The 15,694-nt window shown below is 55.4% G+C and overlaps 1 protein-coding gene across 4 annotated transcripts in view; it reads left to right on the forward strand.

The window, feature by feature from the left end:
* Window positions 1-12,858, forward strand: part of JADE2 (jade family PHD finger 2) — a gene marked incomplete at its 5' end in the record, with an annotated part of 68,637 nt that extends 55,779 nt beyond the window's left edge. For 3 of the 4 annotated variants that reach the window (XM_080555478.1, XM_080555479.1, XM_080555477.1), the window contains 3 exons: window positions 2,275-2,392; window positions 6,322-6,450; window positions 8,412-12,858. In XM_080555478.1, coding sequence (XP_080411604.1) covers window positions 2,275-2,392; window positions 6,322-6,450; window positions 8,412-9,262 — 1,098 coding nt within the window. In that variant the 3' untranslated portion in view covers window positions 9,263-12,858. The remainder of the gene's footprint in view (window positions 1-2,274; window positions 2,393-6,321; window positions 6,451-8,411) is intronic. The other variant, XM_080555480.1, reaches the window with a different exon arrangement.
* Window positions 12,859-15,694: the final 2,836 nt, after the last annotated feature.

Genomic DNA, 15,694 nt, shown 5'->3' on the forward strand with positions numbered 1-15,694 from the left:
TGAGGTTAGCTCTGCAGATGTGCTCATGCCTCCGCAGCGTCCCGAGAGCGCCCTGCCTGCACCGAGCCGTTGGGCGTCGGGGTACGGCCCCTGGCCGTGCCAGAACCACAAGCTTTACCACGTCTCTCATTTTCCAGAGCTGCCTTCAGGCTTCGCAGGGTTATTCCCCATCAGCGTTCAGCCTCTGCCCAGCACCTCCCTGGAAGATCTGTTCGCTTGCTCTTCTTCCAAGGGGGGGATCCATACAGGCTGGCCAGGTGGAAGCCCGGTGCTGCGAAGGGGGACCCCTTTCTGTCCCATTCCCACTCACACACCCCAGGTCTCCGCCTTGCAGCCCATCCCAGCTGCCCTGCCTTGCCTACGTGGGTGGCTTGGCACCAAGCAGGGCTCGGAGAGCAGCGTCCTGCGTGGGCAGCCCTCCGACAGCATCCCCGCAGCCGTGGGCTGGGGCATCACGGTGCTGGTTTCGTGTTTTCAGCAACGAATGTGGCAGAAACAGTTGCGCTGTCAGGGCTGATGATGGTGTCTCCATCCGAGAGCTGGGTAAGCAGAATCAGCAGGACAGGTAGCTCGGAGGCAGGCGGGGCGATTGCATTGCCCTCTGCCATCCCTTATCCACCCCTTACCCCCAAAGTCAGCAAATGAAGTCTGTAGGAACTCCCGGTCCCCTGGGAATCCTAACGTAGTCCCTCTGACTTTTCTCTTTGGCCCTCTTTGATTCCTCTGCATTTTTTTAAAGCTTTTTCCAGTAGCTGGTTGTTTAAATTAGCTGTACCAAAAAGCTATATGGTTTCCAGGCTTTCCTACCAGCATCTCAGCTTGGCTTGGGGAAGCAGCGCGGGGCGGTGTTTAGCTGTCTAAGTGTGTGTAAATACCAGCAGTCTCTAAGCAGAGCACAAGCGATGTTTTCTTCCAGGAATATAAAATCGCAGAGAAGAGATACCGCCAAACGCTTTGATATACCGGTTGCCAGAGGCAGTTGTTTTCCTCATAAAGAAATTTTAGTTGGATGTTTTCTTCCATCCAGAACAAAAAAAAAAAAAAAGAAGAAGAGAACGTAGTAAAATATACAGCATGTAGCTCGCTTCTCGGTATTTACAGCTAGGGGGTTGGGGAAAAAAACAAACAAAACAAAACGACAAAAGAGCTTTTCTCTCACTGCGTGTGTGTGAGTGCTCCTGAGTCGTCCCCGGGTGCTGGGATGCTGCAGCCCGCAGCTCGCCCCAACGGGCCTGCGGGAAGGCGGCCTGCGCCCCGGCCTGTGGAGGAGCCAGTGCTGGGGACGGGCACCCCGCCGTCCCTGGTGCTTCCCTCTTCCATGGGGCCAGGAAGCCAAGTAAATGGTCACCAGAGCTTCCAGCAGCATCTTTATCTCGAGGCCAAAACCAACTGGTTCCTCTAAAAGCTCTGTGTTACAGCGCTCCTCCGCGGCACCCCCGCCTCTGAGATTTTCAGAGTCCCGCAGAGGATCTCAGGCCTTTGTTAGGCCTGTGAACAATTAACGGGGGATTACAGCCGTCTGTGCGTCCGTGCCGTTGCCGTTCCCACGTACGATTCCTGGGTGAGGGACCTGGGCTTCTCCTGGCTCTGCTCCCTTCGTGCGCTGACCTTTAGCAAAGCCCGGCTCGAAGGATGCGCTGCCGCAGACGCTGGGAGCCAGTCGCGGCTGCTCGGAGCAGAGTGCCGCACACACGGCCCTGTTTGCCAGCCTCCGTGCCGATATCTGGGCTGAGTTGGTGCCCCTGAAAGCACAGATGCTGACGTGCAGATCCTGCTGGTGAGTTCAGGCCTGCGCAGGGGAGGTTAACGATTAACTTGCTCGTTGTTTGCGGTCAGAAGAAGGTAGGAGAGAGTGACAGCCCCGACGTGCGACAGGCTGGGCGCCGTGCAGCAGAGGGGCAGGCGTCCTGCTCGGCGCAGTGACGGTGCTGAGCACCCCATGCACGCGGGGCTTGTAATGCCACCCCAGAGATGGGTGCAGGTCGTGTTCCCCAGGGTGGCTGCTCCAGCTTGAGGGGTGGTGCCCCCAGACCTCCTCCTCCCCCCAAAACACTGGCAGGATGTGCGGGGCTCTGCAGAGAGATGTGCTGCCACAGCTCTTTGCTTTCTGCCCCCTCCCAAAGCCCTGCCGTAACCGAGGAGCCCCGGTAGGAGTTGGTGGTGCGGCCCGGGCGGGCTGAGATGAGAGGATGGAAACCCCGGGAGCAGAAGCAGCCGCACAGCTTCAGGGGACCTCCTCCGCCTAAATGAACGCTGTTTCTTGTGTTTCTGTAGGTTAGAAATCTCTGTTACATGGTGACGAGACGGGAGAAAATGAAACACACCATTTGTAAACTCCAGGAGCAGATCTTCCATCTCCAGATGAAGCTTATTGAGAAAGATCTTTACCCAGGTCAGTACCGCTTGCAAGAGCTTGTTCTCACCGACGCTGTGAGAGCCCTCCTCCGACGCCCAAACCTCAGTCCCCCACCCAAAGGAACCCAGAGCCGCCCCTGCCCTGCTGGGCTGCAGCAGCACGGTTCGTGTGTCGCCTCCTGAAACGTGGACAGTTCTGCTCAGAAGCACACGATAAAGCCGTGCCCTGGGTGAGCGGAGTGCCGGAGGTCCGTGCTTTCACACACCCCTCCCGATCCCCCTCTCCGCGGGCGGCACTCGGAGGAATCGTGTGGCAAGGTGCTGATGCTGACACAACAGCCCGGGGGATGTCGTGGGGGTGCTGCCGAGGAGAGCTTTGTTCTGCCTCCTCCTTTTTGAAGTTAAGCTGCTGACGGGATGGCTTTTACCTCCTTTAACCCTGGTGGCCTGTAGTTCTTTCTCCCTGCTCCACGCACTGGTCAGCGGGGTGCGTCACACGAACTTCATGCAAAGCCTCTGGCACCTTTTTTTAAGGAACTGAAATAAAGTTGCTTTCCTTCTGTCCCTTTTTTTTTTTTTTTTCGCTTTAACGAGCAGTGCCCAAGCCCACAGCTCCTCATCCCTCCTCCTTTTTTCAGTGGCAGCGCAGGACCCAAGCACCGTGGCTGCAGAACAGTTTTTCCAGAAGCAGCATCTGGCGCTTTGGCAGACTCTGCCGACGCTTGTTGTGTTTGTGGCTTTGGAGTTGCATTTGAAGCCATCACATGTTTGGGGTTTCTTCAGGAACTGTCTGGGCTGAGCTTTCCTTTACAAAAGTTTCCTTTGACTAAAGTCCTGGAGGCCGAGACGTGTGCGTGTTGAGACGTGTGGGGCTTGGATCCTGTGCAGATCCCTCTCCGTGGCCGGAGCTGGGCGGCATGGGGGCCTGAGGCACGCTGCGAGGAGCCAAAATCCCCCGGGGCCGCTGGGTCCCTGCACACCCACCAGCTCCCACACTGAATCTACATCACGGGCACGGCCTGGGAATATGGAAAATTGCGTTCCTGGCTTTTGTCACTAACTGGAGACCCCGCATTCTGTGTCCTGAAAGCCTCTTCCACGGGTGGATTAAAGACAGCCACAAACTTAGGTCCTGATGGCGGGTGCCATTTGCCCCTGCCACCAGGCCCTGTGGCTCTGGCTCAGCTTTCACCTAAAGGGCTGCTTTATTTATTTGGGGCTGCACCCCGGTTTGTGTTGGTGGCTCTCAGAAGGAGGCACCCGGTGGCTTTCCAGGAGGGCTCCTGGCAAGGTGGGGGCTCGCTGCCCGGCGAAGCTCTGGGATGCAGTGGGACCCAGCAGGTCCCCCCGGGCCGGAGCTGGGGGTGGCACCGGGGTGACCGCTGCTGGCAGCGCTGGGCATGAGCCGGGGGAAGGCAGGGCTCCTGCTAACGCGGAGTTTGTCCTGCCTGGAGGTGAGTTGTCAGAGGTAGAGCTGTGGTTCGTGCGGCAGGTTGGTGTGCAGGCTTTGTAATTGCGTTTCGATGCGAACGTTACTTTCTCGTAACCCCAAAAGGTTCGTGTTAGCCCATTAGCTTTACGCTCTGAACCGGCTGAGCTGAGCTGCCGGTCTGTCCCAGGACGGGCTTTTTGGTTAAGCCTGGGCCTCCAGGGCAGCCACTGAAGCATCCCTGGTGCGGGAAGTGCAGGAGCTTGGTCCCTTGGCCCCCGGGGGTTTGAGCACTGGGGCCCCAGGACGGCAGCAGACGCCAGGCAGCCGCACTCCTCTCTGCGTCGGTGCCTGGTGTCCCCAGTCCCCTTGCCTGGAGCTAGCACCAGGCCATTCATCGCAACCCCACATGTGGGGAGGGAATGCTGGCCCTGCTAGCAGTGACACAGCTTTCAGGTGGGAGCACGGCACCAGTCCGTGCCTTCCCCTGCGCACGAGCCGAGCGCTCATCCCCCAGTGCTGCCCTAAGCCGGGAGCGAGCACGGGGCTGGCCTCCCCGTTGCTCTTCCCATGGATAAAAGAGCGTTTCGGTGATTATTTTCTCTTGGCCCTGCCAATCCCCGCTGTGGGGTGGCACATCCCACCCCTCGGCCTGCGCCCTCCCTCCTGGGCTCCAGCAGACTCCTGGCACAGGGCAGCGCCCAGCTGTGCAGACCCTCATCCCACAGGGTGCTCTCAGCATCCCCACGTTTCCTAAACCTTATCCCAGGGGGGGATACTCAGAGCTAAAGGTACTGAGCAGCCCGCAGGACCAAACCTCTGGATACCTTACTGCCCTGCCCTGCATCGTCACGAAGCGCTCAGTGGTTTGAATTCAGTGGGGAATGGTCCCTGCAGCAATCTCTGCACTGCTCCTCACCGGCTTGCCATGCACACCTGTAATTTCTTGGAGAAAGGGGGAAGTCTGCGTTATTTTGCCCGGATGAGGCCAGTTTTCAACTCCTGTTAGTGGTAGTGACTGACCAAAATCTGCTGGGGTTACTCTAGAGGTGGTTTTGGCACAGCTTTTTCTGGAACGGCTCCCACATAAAGCTCCAAACTTGAGGGGTTTATTTTTCCCCACTGATAAATGAGGATTTCAGCAGGAGATTTTTAATCAAATCAGTGAGAGCTGCTCATGTAAAATGAACCCACCTCCCTCTCCCGTGTTTTTCTTGCATGAAGTGGAAAGTAAACACTGGCTTTGAAACATGGCTGCTGTTTTGACAGGTTCCTCCTCAAAAAGTAATGGTCGTGCTTCTCTTTAGATCCGTTGTGCTGTCTAAACAAAGTTACATTTTTATTTTGCAAGCGAAGTGAAAAATTTGCCTGCGTTTCTCCTGTTACTTGGCAGGAAAGTAGCAAATACCAGTTTTGCTTTTGCTTTTCCTTCTGCTGGTGAGCCCTTTGCTCCTGCGGGGCTCCTGGGCTGCAGATCTCCGAGCACCCAGCGCAGGCAGGTGCAGTGCAGGTGCCCTCCCCTGCTCGCCCCGCGTGTTCTTTTTTCCATCAGGAACAGCATCAAATTCGTAGTCATTGCTCGGTAGTTGCACAGCTTGTGCAGGCTCAAGCTGTTGGCCGAGCTGTGAAAGCCTGCGTGTCTCAGCGCCAGTCCCACCAGCTGCCCAAATTCTGCTTTGAGGGCAACGTCCTTTCCTCTCCAGAAATTAATAGCTGGACTGGTGTGGGAGAATGGCCTAACAGAGTAAGTAAAAACCTTTGGAGTATTTCGCTTGGCAATACAGGTTGTACTTTTATAGGGTATGTATTTGTCCTGTTTACCCAGGAGGAATAAATCCGGTAGAAATTCAAAGCCATTTCGGAAATATTGATCTTCAGCTGAACGTCTGCATAGTTGGGAGTTACATTCCTGGCTTTCCGTGGGCAGCGGTGCTCATCTTTCCTACTCCGTTTAGTTATGTTCAATACACCGCTTAAATTTTATATCTTTGGTTTTTGTATGGTACGAGTGTGAAAGGTAAAATCACAGAAAGATCTGCTTTAAAATGCTGCCGGTGCCATTGCTGCCACCCAGCTCCTTGCGGCGCGATCCCTCCCGCAGCGGGCTGGAGCGCACACAGGTGCTCCCCGTGACACTCAGACAGGTTTGGAGGGCCCCTGGCCTCCTGGAGGATCTCTGAGCAGGGTTTGGGGTTATTCCTCGTCTCCTGGAAGGTTTCTGAGCAGGGTTTGGGGTTATTTGGTCCAGGAGGGAGTCTCGGTGCGTGTGTGGTTTCCAGCGAGTCCTCTGCCTCCAGTGGCCCTGCTCCCCTGGCCGTGCCAAGCGCACATCCACAGCCCAAGCCTCTTTTTTTTTTTTTTTGTATAGGCTGCAGGATTCACATTTTCTTAACCTGTAAAGATTTTTAACCTGCATTTGGCCAAAACACAGCCCAGCCTTCATCCCTGCAGGGGTGTGCCGCGGGGAGCTTGCTCGCCGCAGGGTCCCTGGTGCCTCATCTCACACGGCGTTTTCCTTTTTTTCTAAAAAATGCCAGAACAAACTGGGAAGAAGACAAAGGGTAAGAAAAGTGACCCGAGAAGGAAAGGAAGAGATGGTAGAAAAAATAGTCCTGAGAAGAAAGAGAAAAGGAAATCAGTCAACGAAACTGTGTTGGGACAACTGGGTAAGTCTGATTTTATGGGCGCTGGGCTGCCCTTGAGCGGCGTTGAGGAGCGCGGCGCGCAGCAGCCCCTGCCCCTGCCCCGGCCTGCGGCAGGGCTGTAAAACACACCTGAAGGGGCAGGGGTGTAAAACAGCCTCGGGGGTGCACCCGGATTGGGAGAACGTGCAAGAAAAGCCGTGGTTGCGCTTGCTAGTGATAAAATCAGACTTACCCACTTCGGAGCAGGGCGAATCCCGCGCGTCTCGGTGCCGCCTTCCCAGCGCTGACGGTGAATCGGGCGCGGGGCCGTGCGTGATGCTTGTGTGCACCTCCAGCACGGTCAGTCCCGCTGGACGTCTCTGGGTCAGCCCAGAAGGTGGCTGCGTGGTGAGGAGTTCGTACGTTTCTTTGAGGGGTGAGGAGATGTGGCCTGGCCCTGCTGCCCTGCTCCGCTCCTGCGTGCTCCAGCGGGTGCTTCTGCTGCCTCCGGCTCTTCCCCTTCAGCTGCAACCTCACCAGCAGAGGAGGGGGTAAATTTTGGGGGACGAATTCTGTCAAATCACGGGGGCTCTGGGGGCTCTGAGAGAAACTGTCCTTCCATCAGCCTGTTAAACCAGGCAGTGGAGAAGAGGAGCGAGGTCTTGCAAGGCTCGCTGGGGTCTTGTCATGTCCTGGATTTTACAAAGAGCTTGAAGCATCTCTTCGGGCTGCGCTGAAGGGGGAAGGTGAGCTTGGGGTGCCCTTGCCAGTGCCCTGAGCTCATCCCTACTCCTGGGTGTCGCTGCCCTGCACTCAGGCTGGGCTTCCAGCAGCTTCACACAGGCGGTTAGCCCGCGGCGCTCGCTCACCCGTGCGGAGTGACGGCACCAGGCCGCGTACTGCATGGGTGCTGGAAGGGGAGGCGATGCAAAGCTGCCACTGAACGGCAAATGCCTGCCATCGGTCACCGTGCTGCTGCTCGGTCCTGTGCTGCTGCTGGGCCGGTGCTCACCTTGCACCAAAATCCAGTCGCGTTCTTCCTCCCTCCTTAAAGCCAGCTCTCGTGCTGGGTCCCTGTCACGGGGACCAAACCGGTCGTGCTCACGCGGGTCCGTGCCTTTGGCACTGCTCCTCGGTCTGCTTATTTGGCACATCGCAGCCCACAACGCTCGTTGCTCTCAGACAAAATGGCTAGGACGTTTTTCAGCTTTCTCCATGGCAGCCTGTCATCCTTGCTCCGCCTCTTCAGCTCTCACACCTTTCAGGTGTTTGGAGAGGGATCTCAGAGCTGCCTTCCCTCCGCACCGCCTTCGCACACAGCCTCAGCTGGTGCCCAGCTGCCGGACCTCCAGTCCCACCGCCCACCGTGCCAGGGGGCACCCGTGGTGCAGACAGCACTTTTTTGGGGCTGTTGGCGTGCCTCTGCTGGCCCTTGGCTCTTCCCTGAGTTATTTGGGACCCGCGTCTAGGCACGAGCCTTGCTGGGCTAGGATGCACTGAACTCCTAGGAGCCCGTGGGAGAGCTGGGTTGGCGCAGTGCGCTGCAGGTGGTTGGGCAGCAGGATGGGTGTCTGATGGGACCTGTCCCTGTGCAGGACCCTCTGCTGGCTTCTCAGGAGGGGACACTGACTGGTGTCTGTCTGTCCTGCTGCTTCTGCACGTCGGCGTGCGGTCCCACCGCGCTGGGGTGCTCTGGGCAGGGATTCTCTGCAGAAAGATTCTCTGCTCAGATCCGTGGAGCGCAGCAGCGAGCATCACAGGGTATGCGGTGTGACCCCAGGGTATGTGGTTGTGTGTGGTGTGACCCCAGTGAGTCTCAAATTCACCGTTAGTGCTGGAGCAACCCCCCTCCTGGTTCCCCACATGGCACTTCACGCTTGGCGTTTTGAGTTTCTCCAGTGCCAGGGAGTTTGACTGAGGTCTGTACGTCTCCGGTTGCACGGTCCAAGGGAAGAGCGGCTCTATGAGGTTTCTCAGCCAGTTCTCCACTTTTGTTTTCCCAGGCCTGTCAACTTCCTTCCCCATCGACGGGACCTTCTTCAACAGCTGGCTGGCGCAGTCGGTGCAGATCACTGCCGAGAACATGGCCATGAGCGAGTGGTCCCTGAACAACGCCCACCACGAGGACAGCACCCCCGGCCTCTCCGAGGAGCTCCTGCAGGACGAGGAGACCTTGCTCAGCTTCATGATGGACCACTCCCTGAGGTCCCCCTTCAAGCAGAGCGAGGCTGCAAAGAAGGTGAAAAGCAAAACGAGAACGAACACTAAGAAAAAGCTGCCCAAGAGCAGCCTGAATGCTGTCTTCAGGAGCCAGCAAGAGGGCTCGGAGAGGTGGACTAACCACGCCAGCGACCTGTCGGATGACGCCGCCAAGCCCTTCGCCCACGACTCGAGACCTGGCAAGTCAGAGAAAGGGGCGGCGAAGCTGCCCACGGACCGCAGAGGATCGGGCGAGACAAAAAAGGCGGCGAAGAAGGGGTCTGTCCCCAAAACGAATGACCCGCAGGTCCCGTCGGGCGCGAGAGGCTGCGTCAGCAAGGAGGAGGCGGCGGCAAATTGCGCTCAGCCCGAGCCCAGCCCCGCGGCTCAAGTGCCTGACCCCGTAGGTAGCCCGAAAACCGTCGTGCGGTTCAAATTACCAAAGGAGAGCCGAGGGACTCGGCGGTCGCAGCCCCCCAAGCCCGACGGTGCCGGCGGGCCCCCCCTGCGCCGTTTCGAGGCCGAGACGGACGGCTACTTCTCCGACGCCGAGATGAGCGACTCGGACGGGGAGCCGCGGGGCGGCAGGGCGCAGCGGGGCCAGCTGGAGGCGGGCGGCGAGGAGATCGTGCGGATGAGCATCCTGGCGTCCTAACGCCGCCCGGCCGCCTGGCTCGACCCAGTCACAACTGCCATGTTCGATTTCTGCCTGGTATCGCAGCGAAAGGGGGATTTTTAATATGTATATATAGTTGGAAATTCGGCACCGTTGTCTTTCTCTTCTCTTTATGCCTGAGATACAGCTTCAGCTTCACCAACGTAGATTGCCGTGACAGTAGTTGTCCCTTCCCGGCGCGCCCCGCTCCCGGGGACGCCAGCGCGCGGGCAGGGGTCCGGCGGCACCAGGGGCTGCGGCGGCCCCGGTCTCTGCAGGGGTGAGCGCGCATCGGGCATTATTCCAGAGGGGCAGAGAGATCTCCCCTTGGGCCGGATCAGGGGGCGAGGGCAGGGTCCGAGAGCGGCCGCCTGCGCGCGCAGAGCTGAGCGGGGAAGGAAATAACCCTGCGCGCGCGCACCGACGAGGGAGTAAAGCAAGTGATGCTAAAATAAATAACGACAAAAGCACAAAAAGCTTGTTGGAGGAAAGCGCTCGGGGTGGGCGAGAGCGACGTTACGTTTCTGTTTTTAGAGAAACCTCGGTCATTGTTTTTTCCCCTCTGCTCTGAAGCCGTCCAGGGGGTCGCGGAGCAGGATTTGTCCCTGGAGGGGGCTGGCAGGAGGTGCCCGCCTCTCCCCAGCCCCGCGCCTCCGGCCCCTCGGAGCAGCCGTAAATCCCGGGGCTTGCTCGGCCACGCTGAGGTCATTGGAAAAACTGAAGTGATTCACTCAGGTTAATTAATTGATTAGCGCTTAGCAAGCCGAAACGGAGGTGTGGGGAAGGACGGAGGAGAAAAAAAATAATAATAAAATCCTTTAAAAATACCAGGGGGAGCCGGGATTGCCGCAGCCCCGCGAGGTCGGGTGAAGTTTTTCTGCCGGCGCTGATCTCCGAGGGCTGACGTGGTCCCACCCTGCTGGGGCTGCACACCCGAGCCCCCCTGCGCTCAGCAAAGTGTTCGGCCCCGAGGCTAAATGTACCATCAGCGAGAGGGAGCGAGAGTGTTTGCCTTGACCGTTTGGTTTTCCTACGAAACGCTACAATGGAAATGGTGAATTTATTCCTCCCCATCCCTTTTTTTTTTTTAATTCCTTAAATCCTGGTTACAAGCTGTTGACTCCTTGTGGGAGGGTGATTCACAGAAGCTGACATTATAAATATTACAATAATTTAATGCATAAAAATGTCCCCAATAAGCCTTAAATGTTGTTTAAAAGCCCATGTTACCTATAAGTCAGGCGAATTTCCATGTTTGCACTTAATTGCACCATTACTTCGGTTTTGGCTTCAAAGGTCACAGTTAAGTCGTGCTACGTGTTTTATTGGAGTGACCCCAGTGTGAGCTCAGGGAACAAAAAAAAAGGAATTCACTGAAACTTTTGTTGTTGTTGTTTTTTAAAAATAAAAAATGTTTAAAAAAAATAAAAAAAAAAACAAACCACAAACCTGGGACACTTCTGCAACTGGTTAAACCCATCACTTTAAACAGGAAACCTTACAATTGTCAAACAGATCAGTCAAATAATTTTGTGGATGCCAAAGAATACTTTGACAGTCAAGCAGCACAGCCAGAAACCGGAAACTTGTCACTATGGAAAATTGGAAGTTATTTAGCAACAAAGGACTGAAGACACACTCATAACACACTGCTGCGGCATTAGGTTCCAAGCTTGCTCGAAGGGATGCTGCTGCTCCTGAGACCGCATCCTGCCGTTTTGATTTCCAGTGCTTTTTGCTCATTTCACTGTGAGCTTGCTTTTGAAACTCTGAGACTCCTCTAATCGACTGTCCTGGTGTTTTAGAGTAGATCATCTTTTATCAGCCTTCAAAAGTCCTTATTATCGGTAAAATTGCAGCAAAGTAAACCAAGTACAGCCTAGCTAATCCCGGGCGGGGGGACCGCAGCGGGTGCCGAGCGCCCGCACCCAGCCCTGGGTAACCCCAGCACTCGAGGAACTGAGACTGGATGTGCCTGGGAGAGCATCTTCCTCGTGGGAACAGCGTCACACGAGTTATTAGCAGGAAAAAAAATAAAAAATAATAAATCAGCGGAACAGGAACCACCTTTGTTATAAATTAGCGTAATCCATTGAGGTTGGAAGTGAAAATCTGCTCATTAATTACGGCTCAGTATGTTCAGATAATGTTAAATACAGTAAATAGGACTTAGTTTATCTTATCAGGCTTGCTAGCTTTAGCTACAGTATCCTAGTATAAGAGTCATAACAATAATCAATATGCTGCCTTTTAATGAATCTTGCTTCCGTGTGCTTCACTCAGTTATGGTTAAAAAAAAAGCAATCCACAACTTTCACTGTACACAGCTTCACCCATCGGCTTCCGCACTACTTGTCTTCTCAGTACAGGAAAGCAAAAAGGGCGAGACCCTAAAGAACAACCAAGCTGGCACCGCCGGGGCTCCGCGCCCGCCCCAGTGCCCCAAAACAAAGCGCGAAATGCTCCCAAAAGGGCAGGCGGCGTGGTCTGCCAGCGGGTCGGGGGGGGGAAAGCTGAGCGGGGCGAGCTCGGCAGGAGAAACCCGGGGCAGGAGAGGGCAGGAGAGGGGCCGTGGTGAGGGGCTGGGGGTCAGGGGGGCCGCAGGGCTGGGCGTTCGGTGGAGACGATGCACAAGGATGATATTTTTGATGATACTGTAAATGTATTTTGAAATGAATAGAAAAAAATATAATGGTTTATTTTGTTAAGAGAAATGTTGTCTTTTAAGATGTATAAACTGCAGGAATCGACATTTGCACTGTAAGAGCACCCGTCCCCTTGGAGAGGCAGCTCCGAGGGCGATGCTAAAAGCATCAGCGCCACGTGCCCCGCCGCAGAGAGTGTCACCGACCCGAACCCAGCGCCCCGGGGGCTGTGCCGAGGACGGTCCCCGTCTCGCGCACCGACTTTCCCCACGGCCCTTCGGTTTTTGCGCCTCTTCCATGGTTTTCACCGCCTGCCGCCCCAGGGAGCGCCCCCAGCACGGGCAGGCGAGCGTTGGTTGTTCCTTAGGGAGACGCCCGCGGTTTGCTCCATTCCACACAGACCAGACCCACTCCACATCAGTTACAGGAAACGATATGAATGTCGCAGGAGGAGAAACCCTTCTGTTTTCTTTGTTTCAAAGAACGTGATGTGCCATTTGTTAATATAAAAGAGAAATATTGAAAATATATTGAAAAGAGCAATTTTAAATTATTTTTGGCTTATGTTGCAATATTTATTTTCTTGTATTAGAAATTCCTTTGTAGAGAAAAAATGTATTTTTCATTAATGCAAAAACCTATTTCTCCTTTTTGTACATTTTCCATGTTAGTTAATCCTTAAAGCAATATAATGTTATCAAACTTGTTCTGTGTGAGACTGTATTATGCATGCTATTTGTGTTGCCTTGGACTAGCTCTGTCTGCCATTATTTTCATCCTGTTTAGATACAGTGTATGCTTTAATACACATTGGGACCATGGCCCATTGCTTATGAAAGAGAAAAAAAAAAACACAAAACAAAACAAAAAAAGGACAAAAACAAAACAAAAAACCTTTGCATTCCTCAATGTGTTGGCAAATGCAGTCAATAAAGCAGTGTTTTATGTGTGCGTGCGTCTCAGCGTGGTCTGTAGCGGGCGCGACCAAGCGGGGCAAATCCAGCGGGGGCTGAGAGTGCTGGCTCCGTGCTGCCGCCCCTGTCCTGCCCGTTATTGTCCGTGAAACGGAGCACCCAGGCTGCTGAGGAAAAGGAGGCCAGCTTAACGGATGCCCTGTGGTCAGTTTATTGCCGAAACGGTTAATCGAAGCTATCGCGGCGCGTGGGGAAGGCGCTGAAATGTTAAGTCTACGGTGGGTCTTCTGGTGGGTGTGGGGAGGAGGAAAAGAAATCTGCCTTTCAACTACCGAGTCCTTGCGTTTCGCTCCTAAATGAAAAGGCGAGAGATGGGTTTATTGCGAGAGATCGCTTTATTGCAAAGGCAGGGTTTGATTGCTTTGCTCGCGCTGCCCCAGGCTCCCAGTTACCAGCTCCAGCTGCCGGCCGGCCGCGGCGCCCGCGACGCACGCCCGAGGCACCAGCGTGAACCCTGCTCCCCGCTCCCATTCCGGATCCTTCTTCTTTAATAAGTTTTCTCCTACTCTGCACAAGGAGATATTAAAGAGCTCGATTTCATAAAGCGAGGCGAGGGCCAGCCCGCTGCTCGGCTGTGCGCAACGGCCCCGCTCTGAGAGCCGTCCGACGGTGCCGGCGGTGGCGCAGCATCCTCAGGGCCTCGGCACGGGTGCTGCAGGCACTGAGTGGCGGATTGCTGGAACCGTATCGGGACAACTCAGCTCCGTTTCTCTCCCCGGGGACCAGTGTCCGTGTCCTCTTCATCACCAGGAGGGTTTGGAGCTGGAGCGGTGGTGCTGGGGGATGCTGTGGACCTGCCAGATGCCAAGGGAGGTTTCCACCAAGCCCTGGGTCCCCACCAAAACCCCCAGGCACATACGACGGCGCTTACGACTCCACAGTTTTCAATTTTATTTTTTTTTTCCATCAGAGTCTCCTTCATGAATGCGACTCACGGAGCTTTAAGGGCCATAAAACCACGACAGGCGTTGGCCAGTCTCCCTCACCTGCATTCATTCATTCCCTCCTTCGCCTCCCTTGGACAAACCCCCAGCCCAAGGGCACCGCCACCACCACAGGCACCCGGCGGGGCAGGGGCTCCGTCCTTCCGCTGCCCGGCCTTAGCAGTGCTCCCCCCGGGATGTCGCCCCCAAGCCCTGCTTTCACCGTGAACACCCCCACGCGTGCGCCCCGCGGCACGGCGCCTTCCCCTGCTGCGTCCCAGCGCCGCTGCAGCACCCTCACCCCAGCCAGGGCTGGGTGCTGCGACCAGCGGGGAGCAGGCCAAGAAACACCTCGGTTTAACCACAAAATAAATGTGAGGCCACCCCCCCCTATACGTTTTGCCTAAAGATCGCCAGTGCCGCAATAAATACTAATGGGGCAAACATGCCCCGGTGTCAGTAAATCAGCGGCAATGGATGGGAAAGTGAATTAATTTCCCCTCGACTTATCCTGAAAGAATTGCAGCAGGATCTCTTTTTATTGTGTTTGATTAAGTGCTAGTGGCATAACATAATTTTCCCTAACCATTAAAACCGCTGGTGCTGTACTTCAGCATAAACGCCTCAAATGTGACAGGAGCGTATTTAATATTTACTCTTCCAAAGTTAATACATTTAGGGGAGGCATTTTGTGCTCTAAAAATAGTTTCTTGGTCTTGGATTTCCATGTAGGGCTGTGAAATTATGTGGCTGCTGTGATTGCAACAGATGAATAATAATAAAAAAAAAAAAACTCTAAAAAAATAAACAAACCTATGACTAACCCACAAAACAAGGGAAAAATCCCATCGCAGCCAAGGACGACCCTGGCTGAATTTGCTGTTTCAGAAGCGCTCCGCGCTGCTGCGGCAGCTCCCAGAGGTGGCTGACTTCTTGACCATCGTGAGTTCTGCTCCCCAGACTTGTTCCCTGTTCCTGCAAGGCAAAAGCCCAAAATCTCCAGGATGGGGTCGGCTTAAGAACGGCTTCGCTGCGCCCGTCGCCCTGCGGGAGGGAGCAGGGGCTCCCAGGAGGGGCTGCTCCCGGACCTCAGCCACACGGGGTGCAAAGCGAATGGCAACCAAGGCACGGGGGATTCAGAGGAAGCCAAAGGACCCCAGAACGGGGCTCAGGAGCTGTGGCTGCCCTCAGGATGTGTCCCAGGGGACAGCCAGTGCTGCCGTGCCCTGCGAGCGCCGGGACATCTGGCCCAGCACAGCGGCTCCGCTGAGCACCAGATGAGGTGGTCCTGTACAGGAGTCGCTGCTGTGTGTTCGGATGCAATAAAAGATCAGAATAATTGGCTGTGTGGGCTTATATTTCAAGTGGTACTTTATAATGCTGAGCCTGAGCTCCAGGAGACAACGCAGAGGTTAAAATATTGCCGGTGCAGCTCGGGCATCCGCAGCTCTGCAATGAGTTTGAAATCGTTTGGTCAATAAAGCGGAGTTTTTTCCTGGGAGGCAGGCAGGTCAAAAAGTGAAATCTGGAGCGGTAACCCCCGGGAACATGATTCGCAGGGGGGTTGCTGTGCCTGCAGGGATGGCAGTGCCACCAGGGCAGGTCCCCGCAGACCTGGCCCCTCCGAGCATCCCCCGGCTGCAGGCAGGAGCAGCCCCGGGCCGCCTGCCAGCCGGGCAGAAAGCAAGGTGCCCGCAGCCCTTCCAGGAATGCTCTGCTAAAAATAGGTGTTTGTCGGAGGGGATACCACAAATAACACTCGTGCTGCGCCGAGGGACGAGCAGGCGGGGGATGAATTCCTGCCCTTAATAAGCGAGCAGGATCAATAAAGCACTTCTAAAAGAGGGACGTCAGCAAATTCTGCGGCTCCAGCTTCGAGATGACGGAGTT

This window comes from Anser brachyrhynchus, assembly GCF_964034855.1.
Source record: "Anser brachyrhynchus genome assembly, chromosome: 14".
In the NCBI taxonomy this organism is placed as follows: Eukaryota; Metazoa; Chordata; class Aves; order Anseriformes; family Anatidae; genus Anser; species Anser brachyrhynchus.